The sequence below is a fragment of the Phyllostomus hastatus genome, unplaced genomic scaffold (genome assembly GCF_019186645.2).
Source record: "Phyllostomus hastatus isolate PE091 unplaced genomic scaffold, TTU_PhHast_1.1 phas_scaffold_216, whole genome shotgun sequence".
Lineage (NCBI taxonomy): Eukaryota > Metazoa > Chordata > Mammalia > Chiroptera > Phyllostomidae > Phyllostomus > Phyllostomus hastatus.
Genome location: NW_025334018.1, coordinates 13,371,656 through 13,387,345, shown reverse-complemented (window position 1 = coordinate 13,387,345; position 15,690 = coordinate 13,371,656). Strand labels below are relative to the sequence as shown.

Sequence of the window (15,690 nt, the reverse complement as noted above, 5' to 3'; positions counted from 1 at the left end):
ACCCCTTAAGTGGGCACGTATCCTTGCCGTATCAAGCTATCTGCGGCTTCCCGAAATGCCACATTCTGGAACGTCTGTGTGTTTGCACAGGCTATTCTTTCAATGCCCGTATTAAGCTAAGTACTAATCTTCCCAGACTCTACTCAAGCATTACATGCTTTGAAATGCCTTTTCGAATGACCTTGAACCTGAGTTAGGTGACACCACACACCATGCCCCCACTCACAGCTGTCCTCCCTGTGCGTACTCGATGCTACTGCTTGTCACACTGCGATGTAACCGCTGGTCCACTCGTCTCCTCCACAAGACCTGGCGCATCAGTTAGTCCTTGCAAGAACAGAGTGTGCAGCACGTGGTAGGTTTTCAGTAAGTGTTTGCTGAACGATCTTGAAATACACTCATGAATAATTATTATGGTTACATAATTAAATTATAACTTCCAATAATTGTGTCTCTAAGGTAATAAAAAATTTACTTCCATTTATTTTTGACTTAACAGAACTTTAAGGCTACAGGGGCCTGGATAACAATGAACATCTCCAAGCCTCAGTTTCTTTGATGGAAAACAGAGATAAAACTGTTTACCTACCACATGGGTTATGTTTAAAATGTTCAGATATGAATGTGAAAGCATTTTTACACACCACGAAGTACTAAATAAATGCAAACTACTGTGTTAGCTTCCATCCCAGCATCTGCCAAAGATTCATGGGCTACACTGACCTCCTCTTCCACACCCACCTCACACTTCTCCCCAGTGACTCAAAATTCAGAAATGAAATTGAGTGCAAAGATCACTACAGCATGAGACTTATTCAACAGTCTTCAATATTCTCATTTGGTTAAAGTGTTTAATGATATCTAATTTAAAACTAATCTGATATGATCTTAAAAAGTGGTTATTTTATAAGTATCAAAGTAAATCTCAAGGTAAGTTGTTGGTACAGTCAGTGAAATTTCAGCTCCATTTAAAAAAATTAACTGGAGGACAAAAATCAGCAGGGAATTATTTGGAGATATTGGCTCTAAATATCTTCACTTGATCTTAGCTGAAAGGCCAAGAAGAGATATCTAAATATCTCGATCCACTACAGACTAATATTAAAGTTAAAAGTCACTTTCACAAAGCCAACACTTTCCCCCCCAAGTTTCTGGCTTACTCCTCAGATATGCCTGCTGGTCTAGCAGTCAACCGGAAGAGAAGATGTGCTGCATCTTTCTGAACCAAAAAAGTGACAGAGCATGTTAACTCTGCTCTCAGCAATATCCTTCCTTGTTAAAGGGGGACTTACGGGGACTATGGACTACATTAGAACTATTTTCAGTTCCTTCTGCAATATTGATAAAAATAGGATTCCTTAACCTTCAAGGGGCAAAACTCCTTTAAAAAAAAAAAGGAAAAAGAGAAAAACAAAATCTACTACAAAAGTCAGCACTTCGGTACCTGGTTGTGGTAACAAGGCCAAAATCCAAGACGAAGCCCTTTATTGCACATCGTGTTCCAACGTCTTGGGCAGCCCCATCTTGCGACCTCTCCAGATTGGCTGCTCCTGCTCTCTCTACTGCAGAGAGAACTTCAATTAGAGAAATTCTGAAGCTCATAAATCTAAACTGGATACTCCCCTCACTGGAGGCAAGAATGGTAAGAATTACTAAAAAGATTTAAGTTAGAGGAGGTTTCAAATCAAAGTGGCTTGAAACCACTGTAACATAGACAGCTGAGAGTCTTATGATGCAACAGTCTATTGACTTTAAAAAAAAATCTTAAGGAAAAGAATGGCAGCAAAGTATTGCATAACCTGACAAAAACAAGTTATGTAATCATAAGTCTCTAAAGAGTGCAACATTTTCCACTGAATTTGTGTAAAATTTATATTGATAACACAAACTTACAGCTGGCCATTCATGTTCATAATTCTTATGACAAAAACAAGCAAGAAAAAAAAAACTAGGACATATTATTAACTTCATTTTATGCCCTAAAATAACTTCCCTGAAAAAAAAATGTCCGGTTAAAGACCACTGGCTAGGAAGGAGAGGTTTCCCTGCTGACTTAAGCCTAGCCTCCCAAGCAAGGCTTCGGAAAACGTCTTCGCCTACAACAGTGCGCAGGCGAAGGAGCAGCGGCTATGGCGGTCTTCCTAGAGACACTTCCAAGTCACACAAAGGAGGTATGTTTCTGGGATAGACTGCCAACAAGTTACTGGGGGGAGGGCGGGGGGGGGGTACAGCAAAAACCTGGCAAATAAATAGGCCATTGCCCTCCTGTGTTTTATCAGGACACAAAAGGTCAAGTTTACTGAAGTTACTTGAGGCTACCAGATCTAAATCACACCTTCCATACCAACGTTACCAGACCCGTGAAAGAATGGATTCATTTTCACGCTGGTTTTCCATAAAGACCTGCGATCATGTGTAACACATACAGAGCATTTCTTAGACCAAGCAAATAATAAGCTACATCTCAATTCAGCAATCAAGGTTTTTCAGTGAGAGAAATAAACAATTTGAACCACATTTACCAGAATGAACTGTTATCGAAAGTATGCTGGTATGTGCTATGCAACAGAATGAGGTTAGTACTGTTGAGATACTGCAACTGGACTTACTAAATAATTTTAACAATGACTTCGCCTTACCTGAGTGTGAAAATTTGAAATGGTGGTTGTTTCGATATCTTTCTTGCCCAGAATTTCCATTTTCACTGGAGTGTTGGGGAAATTAAAAGCAAAATAGTCCAAGAAGTCCGGGAGATAAGCAGCCGCTCCATGCACTATTGCTAAAGCATAGTAAGCAGCATTTTTCTCATTTTCACTGAATGTCAAAGCAAGGAACTCCTCAGAAAATCTCTCCATCTCCATTGGAGACAAAAATGAGAGTTCATCCATGTAAGCATGAAGGACGAGCGCACCACCATTGGACTGGTGTTCCTCGTGAATAAAGTTGCTAAACTTAGTACCTGTTTTTAAGAAATTTCTGCGAATAGAATGCTCCTGGTGAGTCATAAAAGGTGTTTGCACTCCCTGGGGTACCCGATATTCTTGCATGCCCAGATTTAACCGGCACAGCTGTTCATCTTTCAGATACCTGAAGGACTCCTTACTGACTCCCGAAGTGCTATTCACTTGCCCTTGGGCGAGGGTTTCCTTGCTGATGCGCGTCAGGCCAGCACAGACAGTTTGTACTTCCTTATTGTACATTTTAAGGCGTCTTCCTCGCATATCTTCTCGGTGTTTCTTTTTCTTTTTCTTCTTTATTTTCTTCAAGACAAAATCATCGGCTCTCTGGGTTTTACCATTTTCATCTGGTGTTTCTGGCCACAATAATTAAAAAGAAGTTAGTTGCTAGGTCCAGTGTCAACATACAAGCTTCTTAAGGTACTTGATCTCAAACTAAAACGTCTATTCCCAGTTCCTATGCACTTCCCATTACATGTTTATAAAGTGAATGAGAAAAAAAATCTCAAAGTACAATAATATTCTGACCTGGAGACTATGCTATAGATAAGGCAAAGGTCAGATATAACTTAGTATGACCTGCAATCAAAAAACGTAAGGCAATACAGGAATAACTGATTTCACATATTACATACAGAACGGTACATCTGTTCAGTAACCACGGTAAAATCTACACTGAAGCTCATCATATCTTGCTGTCAGTCTACATGGTATTATGATATACACAGGTGAATCAAACAAAAGGAAATTGAGCTGTAAGACACCATTTTTCCTACCAAATTGGCCAAAAAACAAACTGGCATTCTCATGTACTGTTGCTGCAAGTATAAAATGGTACAACTTTCATGAAGGGCAATTTGGTACCCTCTAACATAAGTATGTACCAAAAGACTTGAAAATATTTGTCATTGTCAGACCTCAAAATTCCACTAAGTAAAAATTACCTAAGGAAATACCTGAAGATACATAAAAATAGCCATGACAGTTATTTAGGGAATTCCCTAAATGTCTAATAATAGGATAGTAATTAAACTCTGGTACTTACATACAATAAACTACTACTCAACCACTAATAAAGTATATCACAGATGATAAGAACTGATAAATTACAGCATTACAAAATGCTTACATTGTTACTCCTGCAGAAAGCCTTCTCTTAGTAACTCTTCACCCAATTTGGATTGCTATTCCTACTGTGTGCTTCCTTATTACTGTTACTTTCCATCACAGCACTTAACTACATTCAGAGGTACTATTTATTACAATTCCACCTTTCCTCTAGACTGTAAGCAATCTCAAGTCAGATATACATATGTGTATAGACAGATATAGGTATCTTACCTTTCTTTCCAGGGTATCTAACACATATATATAATCTTACCCTATTTTTATAATATTGAACATTCATTCAAACTTTTATTTAGTACCTACTATGTACCGAGGACACTTCTGGGCACCAGGAATACGTATTAACTAAGACAGACATGATCCCTAGTTCTTGGACTTTACAGTCTGGTTGTACAAGAAAGAGAAAGTTATCAGTAGGTTACTAGATGCTGGGGAAGCTCTCTTTGGGAGCTTACATTTACACTGAGTCCTAAATAATAAGACAAAACAAGCATCTTTTTGAGAGAAAATTATTCCAGGGAGAAGCAAAGTACCTAAAGAGAGGAAAAAGTCTAACTTACCTATATATATTTTGTATATATACAACACAATTATCTGGAAAATATATATCAAAGTATTATGGCAGTAACCTAGACTAGTAAGATTATAAATGTCTAGCTTTTTTTTTTATCTGTAGTTTCTAATTTTCTACAAAAACATTTTTACTTTTACAGTCAAAAATTTTATTTTTAGCTTTGGCTGGTGTGGCTCAGAGGATTGACTGAGTGTTGGCCTGAGAACCAAAGGGTCACCGGTTCGATTACTAGTCAGGGCACATGCCTGGGTTGCAGGCCAGGTCCCCAATCAGGGGGCGTGAGAGAGGCAACCACACATTGTTGTTTCTCTCCCTCTCTTTCTCCCTCCCTTCCCCTCTCTCTCAAAATTAATAAACACAATCTTTTAAAAAATTATTTTTTAATTTTAAGGGGTTATCATAGTTTAACAAACCCAAAATAGAGTGCATCTTTTATTTCCCAGTTGGGAAATATACCTAGCAAGATTTCTTTAGGATTAAATATCAGGTATACTCCTGACCAACCTTCAAGCATGATGTGGTATTAATTACATAGAATTTACCCACCGAACAATAGTATTTCTGACACAATTCAATTAATTCAGGGCTAAAACAGGTACTAATCCTGTCTTAATCCCAACTAATCCTATTACTACACCTGGGAAGAACAAGTTCAATAAATTTTACAGTAAAAAATTTTCTTGGTATATAATACATAAATATATGATAGTTGCAGTGTTCTATGCAAAATCATTCTGATCACCAGATATTACAGGTTATAAAGCCCTTCTAAATAAAAGATTTAAAAGCACAAATCAAAGACTTTAAAGTGTACAGATACCAAATGTTTTCATTCTGTTTAATGCTTGCTTTTAAACAAAAAGAAAACCACTTGCAAACTTCACTTGGAATTAAACTGAGATCACAGACCAAAATATACATGTCATCAGATCATTTAAATTGGCGAGAGAAAAAGCAACCTTTTTTCTATATACAACTAAATCTTTGAGAATTCATTACAACACTTAGTCACAATCAATTTCTTACTAAATAAAATTAATCTAAATACTTTCCTCATATATCAAATCAATAATTTAGGCAATTCTGTCAAATAACTAAATGTTAATGCCATTAAACATAAAGGTTAATCCAATTTTTTTAAAAAAATCATCTAATTACCCTCTGCTAAAATGTTTTAGCAATTTCATAGGAAAAGAAAAAGAAAGTATCTCTGAATAGATTCTGTTAGTTTAAGCTTCAGAGGAGGTATTTGGTATGCAGAAGGTGAATTTGCAGAAGATGAATTGTAACCTAGATCTGCCACTGAAATTAACACCAGGGAGCTGCCTGGATTGTAACACGTTTCTGTTATTACTATCAGCTCACCGGTGACATTTCTGACATGGCCAAGTCTCTGTGGGTTTTATTCCAAAACTCCTAAGAACCATTCAATTAATCCAACATGGTCCATCTCAAAAAAAGAAGAAAACCACCATATAAGGAAATGAAAAAGACCTTAAATTGATTGTGATCTCCTACTTCAACATGATAGAAGTTTAAAACATGAAATAAATTTCAATCTATCTACTCACTAACCCTGTTCTTCAAATTCTGATTCTTATCTAGGGCTGAGATATAGAAAGTTCACTTTTGTTTACAAAGAAATCTGAGACAACCTGTATCACCCTAGCTAATGAATTTCTTTGAATAAACAAGTATTATTTTTGAATTATTATGGTGGTAACTAATTAAGAATGGCATACATATACAAAGTTGTTAAAACTTATTATATGTTAGCCATCACTGCCTAATGAGAATATTGAGGTTGCTTTGCTTGAATTAAAAACTTTATTTAAAAGTCAATGTCTCTGCAATACAAATTATTCAAACCAGTATGTTGTACACCTTAAACTTACACAATGTTATTAAATGTCAATTATACTCAATTTTTAAAAAAAGTCACTGTCTAAAGAATTAACAATCCCCTTCTGGTAGAGGGTGTTAGCATTCCAACATAGAAAGTATTCAGACCAACTACACTTAAAGAAAAATAAACTTAAAAATTAAAATGTCAATGGGGGGGGACTGTGATGGAACTTTTAAAAAAAGCTAAAATTTATTGACAAGAGTTCACTTACAGAAAAAGAGCCAAGCTATACTGTCTGTGATTACGGAAAGCTTTCACACATCCCACTGTGGGATTAATTATACAGAGAAGCATGACATTCTGCAGGGGGAGACACAAACATTCATCTAAGAAGCAAATTACTGGCTGTCTTTGAGTGCTGGCCTATGAACTAAAGAGTCACCAGTTCCATTCCCAGTCAGGGCACATGCCTGGGTTGCAGGCCAGGTCCCCGGGGGGGGGGGGCAGGCGAGAGGCAACCACACACTGATGTATCTCTCCCTCTCTTTCTCCCTCCCTTCCCTTCTCTCTGAAAATAAATAAAATCCATTGAAAAAATCATATGTTGTAATATCTTTATTATCAACTATCAAATAGCATAATTTATTTAACATCACTATTCAGAGTTTCCATGAATGCAAAAATAAATAAATAAGCTTTCCACATTACAAAACAAGAATCATAACACCATTCTTAGGCTTGAATTATAGCTTAGAACTGAAATAAAATGTAATACCTTCATTCCTAAAAATCATGGTGCATAAGCAAAAACAAAACAGTAACAACTTTTATATTTTATTAATCATAATAAAGAAAAAAACTAAAGTTGTTTTCTGAACACAAATTCTTTTTGGTTTTATTAAGCTCTTCCAGTTCCATATTTAAAACCTGACTAAAAAGGAAACAGTAAAAACTGTTCATGTTGAAGGTCATGATTTGAGTAAATCACTGCATGTTTCCAACACTGCATCACTTCACTGCCCCCTCTGCCCCCCTCTGTCACAGGGTCTAAGAGTGGCTGGCTGGATTCGAACCCCTGTCCTAGCCATATTACCTTTTCCAGGTTAATTTCTCTGTACTGTGTTTCTCATTGGTAAATGGGGGGGGGGAATAACAGTCCTTTCTCACAAAATCAGTGTGCAGAATAAACAAAGCATATTAAAGTACACTGTACTTAGAATAGTCCTGAAACATAACAAATACTCAGTACATGGATAACCACTATCATTACTCTAAAACAGTTGAATTGTAGAGACAGTAGAGTGTGTGCTCTTTCAGGTGCCTTATAGTTAGAAAGACCTAGGTTAATGTCCCAGCTCCACTGCTAATAACGTCTCTGGGCAAGCTCATAAATCTCTCTAAACTTCAATTTTCTCATCTCAAAACATGATTAATGCTCATTTCTACCTCCGAGCTTCTGTGAGGACTGAAACAACATAAGGCCTCGTAACAGTGTTCGACCACAAGTCCTCACCATCTCTATTATCATTTTCATAATATTTGATAATATTCCTTGAAATAACTGGCAGTAACTCTGAGATATCAAAACTAGAGCTAGAAATTACCAACCTAGTGTTCAATGTATTGTACTATAAGAGAAACACATAAAAGGGAAAATAAATCTCTGGAAGAAGGGAGAAAACTATTATTTACCAACTGTCTGCTAGTAATCGTATGTTATCTCATTCTAACCCTCACGCCAGTAAAACAGATATATAAATCCTTTTTACAGAGGAGAAAACAGCTTGAAACATGGTATGTTATTTCTATCAGGTCTCAAAAAGCCAGTAGGTGACAACCAAGATTCAAAGGTCTCTCTTATCTGACTCCAAAACGCAAACTCTTCCAAACACTCCACTCCCTCTCTGTCTGCCTTTTCCATACACTCCTCTCTGCAGCACTCCGTAGGAGGATCAACTAAATGATCTAATTACAATTAATGGACTTGAGGCAGTTTGGAAGAACCTCTAATGAAGGGAGCATTACTTTATTCAACAAATATTTTACTGAGTGCCCACTGCATGGTAATTTTGCAAGATCACAAAGGTGGCATTATGTTATACAAAAATTTTCATGGCCTTAAAGGCTTTTTTGCCTCTCTGGGAAAGGAAAAGTATCAGCCCATGAAATTGTTGCTCTGATAGATGAGATTATCTGTTTATTTCAGGTCTCTGTATAATCCCAAAGTAATCCCCCACTCCAATCACCAAAACAAGGTATTTCGGGATCTAAAATTCCTGCCAACAGCTTTTTGACATCACAGAAAATTTCAATTAGTAGTCTGGCTTAGAGACATCCCTACGAGGGCAGCTGGGCAGCTGGGCAGCTGGGCAGAGACGGAAAAAGGAGAGCACGGAAGGCTGACTCATGGGGAATACATAAAAGCAATCCTGCCATTTAATGACACTGGGGAGGAGAGCTGCGGGAGTCGACTCACCCCGTTCCTCTTTTAAAAAACGTTACTAAAATCATAAATTTAACCAAGAATAATTAAAGAGAAGCATTACTTCCTTTGATGGGTTTTGAATGGAGGAGGTTTGTTTGTTTTATGCTTTTAATGAGCAGTAGGGAGAAAAAAATATTAAGATTTCAAAAGACATGGGTAACTGTCAGTTTAAGACTCAAGCCTGTGCTTAGGAGAAATAAAAAAAGGTTTTAATATCTCTTAATAGTTATTATCTTCTAGATGCAGTTCTATCATTTTGTAACTAGAAAAGTTTACGCATGTTACTTTACCTCTTCAAAATCATTTTATGTACCATTTTGCAGATAAAGCAAATTTATGTTAGCATTTACAGATTAAACTTTTGTTTCAACTACTTATGAGCAACTCCAAATGACTGGAATCTGCAATCTGTGGTTAAATTGTGCGTGCGTCTGGATTGAGGACTGGTGCGCAGGAACATGGCTCTTGGCCAAAGGAGCGGCCTCAGGGGTCAGCTAACTTTTTCTACAAAGAGCCAGAGCCAGAGTTTTTCTACAGAGAGCCAGAGCCAGAGAGTAAGCCTGGCAGGCCCGCTGACCTGTCTCAAATGCTCTGCTCTGCCGCCGCTGCAGCACAAAAACTGCCAGAGACGGCACACCTGAATGAGTGCTGCAGCATTCCGTCAACACTTTTTGCCTCTGGGCACTGAATCGGAATTTCATGTGATGTTCACATGTCATGGGTTGGTTTTTCTTTTCAACCATTTAAAATATAAAAAAATTCTTAGCTCACAGGTCATACAAAAATAGGCAATGGAACTGATTTTTGACAATGGTGCAAAAGAAATTCAATGGAAAAATACTCCTTTCAACAAAAATGTATTGGAGCAATTGGCTATCCATAGGCAAACAAAAGAAAACGAAAAGGAACTCCGACCTAAAACTCACACCTTATACAAAATTAACTCCCATGGACCTCAGATTCAAACGTAAAAGTTAAAATTATAAAACTTTCAGGAAAAAATAAAAGGAGAAAATCTTTGGGACCTAGGTCTTGAGACCACACACATGACACCAAAAGCATATTCATAAAAGAACAAAAACCAATAAATTGAGCTTCAAGGAACTCTAAAGCTTGCTCTGTGAAAGAACCTGTTAGAAGGGTGGAAAGACAAACAACAGAGTGGGAGAAAATATTTGCAAACCACGGATCTGACAAGGGACCTTATCTGTAATATACAGAGTTCTCCAACTTTCACTTAGTTAAAAACACACAAAAATTTTAATTAGAAAATGGGCAAAAAAGCCAGAGGAAAGGGGGCAGTGGGGGGAGGAGGAGGGTACAGGACAGATAAGTGGTGGTGGAAGGAGACCTGAGTTGGGGTGGTGACCAGATGATGTGTTGTGGAATTGTGCACCTGAAACCTGCACAGTTTTGTTAACCAGTGTCGCCCCAATAAATTCAATAAAAAAGGGAAGAAGAGAAAATCAGCAAAAGACATAGACATTTTAATGATGAGGATATATGAACAGCAAATGATGACATGAAAAGATGTTAAATATCAGTAGCCATTGGGAAAATGCAACTTCAGTCCATGATGAGATACCACTATGTATCTACCAAAGCAGCTAAAATAGAAACAGCAATACCAGATGCTGGCAAAGATGTGGAGGAAGTGCACCTCCTACACGTTGCTGGTAGGACTGTAAAATGGTACAGATTGTCTAGAAAACAGTTTGGCAATGTCTTTAAAAAATAAAAATCAAGCTCTGGTGTGTAGCTCTGTGGATTGAGCACAGGCTTGTGAACCAAAGCATTACCAGTTTGATTCCCAGTCAGGGCACATGCCTGGGTTGCAGGCCATATTCCCAGTATGGGGTGTGCTAGAGGCAACCACACATTGATGTTTCACTCCCTCTCTTTCTCCCTCCCTTCCCCATCTCTCTAAAATAAATAAAAATCTTTAAAAATAAAAATAAAAATCAACGCCTAAACATGCTCTTACCATATGACCTAGTAATTACATTCTCTGGGAATGCAATTACATCCACACAAAGACCTGAACTGGAATGTTCACAGAAGCTTTACTCACAAAAGCTAAACCAGAAACTAAAATTTATTTAGCCCTTTAATAAGTAAATGGTCAAAGTGTGGTATATCCATACCACAGAATACTATTCAGTAATGAAAAGGAGTGAACTACTGATACATACAGTAACTTGAATGGACTAAGAGCATCATGCTTAGTGGGGGGGGGGGGGAATCTCAGAAAAATGACACACTGTATTATTCCATTTACATAACATCCTCAAAATCATGAAACTACAGAGCTAAATTCGTGGTTCCTGGAGAACAGATTAGTGGTTGCTAGGGGTCAGAGAAGGTGAGGAGCCACAGGGAGTGCCTAAGACTATATATACATGGACAGCATTAGGGGGATCTCCATGGAGCCACAATAGTTGTGAATCTTGACTGCAGTTCGATTCATCTACAGGTGATGAGATGGCACAGAGGCATATGCACACACACCCACGTCAATTTCCTGGTGCTGATATTATACAACAGTTATGTAAGATGTAACCCTTGGGGGAAAGAAACCCTGTCTATACTATTTTTGCAATTTCCTGTGAATATTTTATTACCTCAAAATAAAAAGTTAAAGTAGTTTCTAAAGTCTGAAGGGGAGGGAAAACAGCGCTCCGTAAATGACAAGGCTCTAGCCACTCTCCTTACTGACCTGAGAGCTGTCTCAAGTACCAAGCACGATGAAGTAACGTAACAGTCTTAACAGGGCCTCGTATCAGCCAGACTCTGTTTTCAGCGCTTCCCACGTACTGCCCCATTTAAAGCACCTAACCACCTGATGAAAAAAACACCTCAACCTTACTCTACAAACAGGAACATGAGGCGGAGAGAAGTTAAAGGAGTTTGCCGGTGGTCACACAGTAAGCGGTAGAGCCAAGATTTAAACTCACGTGGATTCCACAGGCCTGCCTCCTGCACACCACAGCAGTAAGTATAAAGATGCTCAGCAAAAAAAATAAAAGGTATGCAAAGTGTGTGTAAGAGCCTGGATTACACAAGGTTAAACCAGGTTTTTTTCTGTAGGGTTCTCAGAACCTTTAAAATGCCAGTATGTGTTAAGTACCCAGGAGGCTGTGGTATTCGGTTTCCCCCCAGAAAGCATAATCCAGCAGTCTCTCATTCAAAAATTAAAATGTTTAAACTAGACTTATTGTGATCATTTCAAAATACATACAAATACTGAATCACCACGTTGTACACCTGAAACTAATATAATGATACATCAATTACACCTCAATTTTTTAAAAATTTAAATGACCTGACCTTAACCCACTTGTAGTATTGGCAGACTACAGATGCTTTGAGCTATGCTGTCCAACGTGGTAGCCATTAGCCAAAAGGAACTATTTAATTATAAATTAATGAGAATTAAAGTATATTAAAAATTCAGTTCCTCAGTCATACCAGCCACATTTCAAGTCTTCAAGACTTGTTTCAAAGGCCACACGCGACTAACAGCCACCATACTGGACAGCACAGATACAGAACACTTCCATCACTGGAGAAAGTTCTGTGGACAGCACTGGGTTAAAGGGTTTTTTTATTTGTTTAAGGAAAAAAAAAAAACCATGAGGACCGTGCAGTGTCCAGAGAAGCACATTATGAATCACTGCACATGAAACTGCCACTCCCCCCATAGACAGGGGCTAGGGCAGAAATTCCTGATGGGACTGGCTACTGCCACCCCGATGCCCAAGTAAAGGGGAAGCACAGGAGTGGGGAAAACCAAGAGCAGAGAGATAAAGCAACACCACACAGCTGGGGGACGAAACTGGAACTGGGATTCAGGGGATCTGGGGTCTAAGCCTCATTAGGCAAATGATCCATTTAAAATTTTTTGAAATATTTGTACTTGGTATTACTTTGGGCCCTACTTTCCTTTTACTACACAGATTTGAATTGGATGATCTCTAAAATTACCTCTAGCTCTGAATGGTTAAAACACACACACACACACACACACACACACACACACACACGAAAGTGAAAACAAGAGAGAGCAAGATCACCGCACACTGACGGCGGAAACCGGCACTCCGGTCAGCCTGGCACAAGTGCCACTCCTGAGGCGAGGATGTGGGCACCACCTGAGGGAGAAAGACTCACCCGAATTCAATAAATGCTATCGGGCAATTATTTGCAATAAACTGCACCGTTTGGAAGTAGTACCAAATAAATAAATAAATAAATAAATAAATAAATAAATAAATAAATAAATAAAATGGTTAGCCTCAGACTTAATCTAAGACCAACTATGAGAAAGAATCCAAGACTCACAAAAGTTTGGATTGGAAGGCTGGTTCATTAACATGTCTGGGCCAGGATTAGAAACACAGTAGTATCTTAAAATCTTCTTGAGGAGATACAACTAACATTACATAAAAGCATACACAAAATACACACACATGGTATAATAAAAGTTCATCCAGCACCCTCCCCCTTCTTCTACAGAGAATATAAACAAATGCTACAGGTACCTGGAAATAGAAAGACACCAATTTTGGCCACCTTAATTTCCCTAGAATCCACAGTTAGATCGTCCTACACTTTCTGGGTTAAATAGTCTTGACTTTAGCTGAGGTTATTGGAATTAAATAAATTCTAATTTGTTGTGCCGACAAAATAAAATGCGACTAGAATTCTCACCTCCACTATCTACTAATTAACACAAGCTTCCCACTTTTCAGGGCCCGGTTGGCCCTATTTCCTAGGATCAAAGGAAAGAGAAAACTTTACGCATCCGTTTCCTGAGAACTAAGACCTAATATGAAAGTTAAAAATGATTTTTACCTCCAGATAAAAAAGAATGAAAACAAACTGCGTTTGACGTCTCCCCTTACAGAAACTAAGTCAATCAGTGAGTCGAGAAACCTCTCTAAGAATCCAAACTTATTAGAGCCCTAAACCATACCGGGGAAGATTTTGGAGCAGAGAAGAGTAAATATTAAAGCGACCATCAAGGAAAACAAGAGGAAACGGTTTTAGCTAAAAGCCTTTACTTTAGAAAGGCAGTTTGTAATACCCCACCTACAAATCCCACGCCAAGAACCGCACCGCGCGAAAACCCTGCGGAATTTGAACACAAACGTTGGTAAAGGCTCCAGGAGGAGCGGGTGGGGGGCCTGGTGAGGGGGTTAGTAACTGACAGCTCGGCCTGGGAGCGAGAAGCCTCAAGTAGGTCAGACTGTGTCAGCGGTTTGAAATCCAGAGTCCACCCCAGCGGGCTTAGGGGAGCAGAGCAGCAGGAGCTAGGCAGGGGTTTGGCGTCCTGCAGTGCTCAAGGGGCGGGATATCTGTACTGAGTGAGACCCAAAGCCCAAGCTCGGGGCAGTTCGCCTGCTCTCACCTCTCTTGGGGGCCTTGATCAGAGGCACCCCTCCAGTCCTGTCGCCGTTTTCCTGCTTGTCCTTGTGCTTGAGATCGCCCGGAACGCAGGCGCTGGGGTCACCGTCGGAGCCGCGGTGGTGATGGTGTTTGTGCCGCTCCTTGTGGCCCTTATGCTTGGGCCCGGCCGCGCTCACCGTCAGGGGAGAGAAGGTGAAGAGGGCCGAGGTGCCTGGGGCTGGGAGCGGGGCAGCGACAGCGGGCCCGGCGGGAGCCAGCGAAGGTGGCGGCGGAGGTGGCAGGAGCAGAGGTTTAACGGGGCCCGGGATGGTTGGGGCTGCAGTCGTCGGCGGCAGCGGCCCGGGATGTTGGCGGCTGCGACGTCGCCGGTGAGGGGGAGCGAGAGGGGGGTCCTGGCTCGGCCGCCCCCGCTTCTCTTGAGACCCCCCACTGCTCACTCGGCGCTGTCGCTTCACTCCCCGCGGCGAGACCCCAGCGTGGGGCTTCTCCTTCCCCTCTTTGTCCGGCTCCTCCTGCGCCGCCACCGCCCGTACTACGCGCACCGCTCCGACCTGCGCAGCCATTTCACCCACAAACACACATTTAAATGGCCCGACCGCCCCCCCGTCCGCGTATCGCGCAAGCGCCTCCCGCGCACGGCCCGCTGGGCATTGAAGTCTCTCCGCCGCCCTCCACTTCTCGGCGGCTCTGGATCCGGAGCTGAACATGCCGGAAGCGGCCGTTCCCAGCGCTTCTCCGCGGGCCTCTCCACCGGAGCTCTATTGTAAAGCACTCTGGGCCGCGCAGAGCCTCATGGGAGCGGTAGTTCCCCCCAAACCCCCGCCGCCTCCCTGGCTCCCGGGGCGGAGGAGCGGAAAGGGAGCGTGCGCCGAGTCACGCTTCGGACTGCGACGCAACCGCCGCTGGGCGGAGAGTTACCGCCAACCGCTTTAACGGCCCAAACAATGTTAATGGCTTTCGGAGTCTGGCGGCGCGTTCCCATTATCATCTTGTGTCCCTCCGTCATTTTACGCGGAGTAGGTGGTCTCCATAGTTACTTTTAAATTTCGTATTCCTCTTTTAACCTTTGTGAGGTAAAAGAATCCCCGGCCTTTTATCGTTGAACCAGTGATAAGGCGGAGAGGAAAAGGGGGGATTTAGTAATATGTAAAGTGAGGGAGGTTTTGCTTTAAAATCTAATGGGGCTGCAATTCAGAAACGTTTTGACCCTTCTCGCGGGCGTTGCCATGGTTACAGCTCCAGGGATAGCGAGGCAGGTGCAAGAACCTTCTGGGAGCCTGGTGAGCGCCGC

The 15,690-nt window shown here is 40.6% G+C and overlaps 1 protein-coding gene across 1 annotated transcript in view; it reads right to left on the bottom strand.

Annotated features, from left to right (window-relative positions):
* The window catches only part of RSBN1 (round spermatid basic protein 1), a 40,859-nt gene extending 25,753 nt beyond the window's left edge, over positions 1–15,106 (bottom strand). The window contains exons 1-2 of the mRNA XM_045816704.1: positions 14,401–15,106; positions 2,640–3,313 (exon numbers count right to left, since the gene is read on the bottom strand). Of these exons, the coding sequence (XP_045672660.1) occupies positions 2,640–3,313; positions 14,401–15,106 (1,380 nt within the window). The remainder of the gene's footprint in view (positions 1–2,639; positions 3,314–14,400) is intronic.
* Positions 15,107–15,690: the final 584 nt, after the last annotated feature.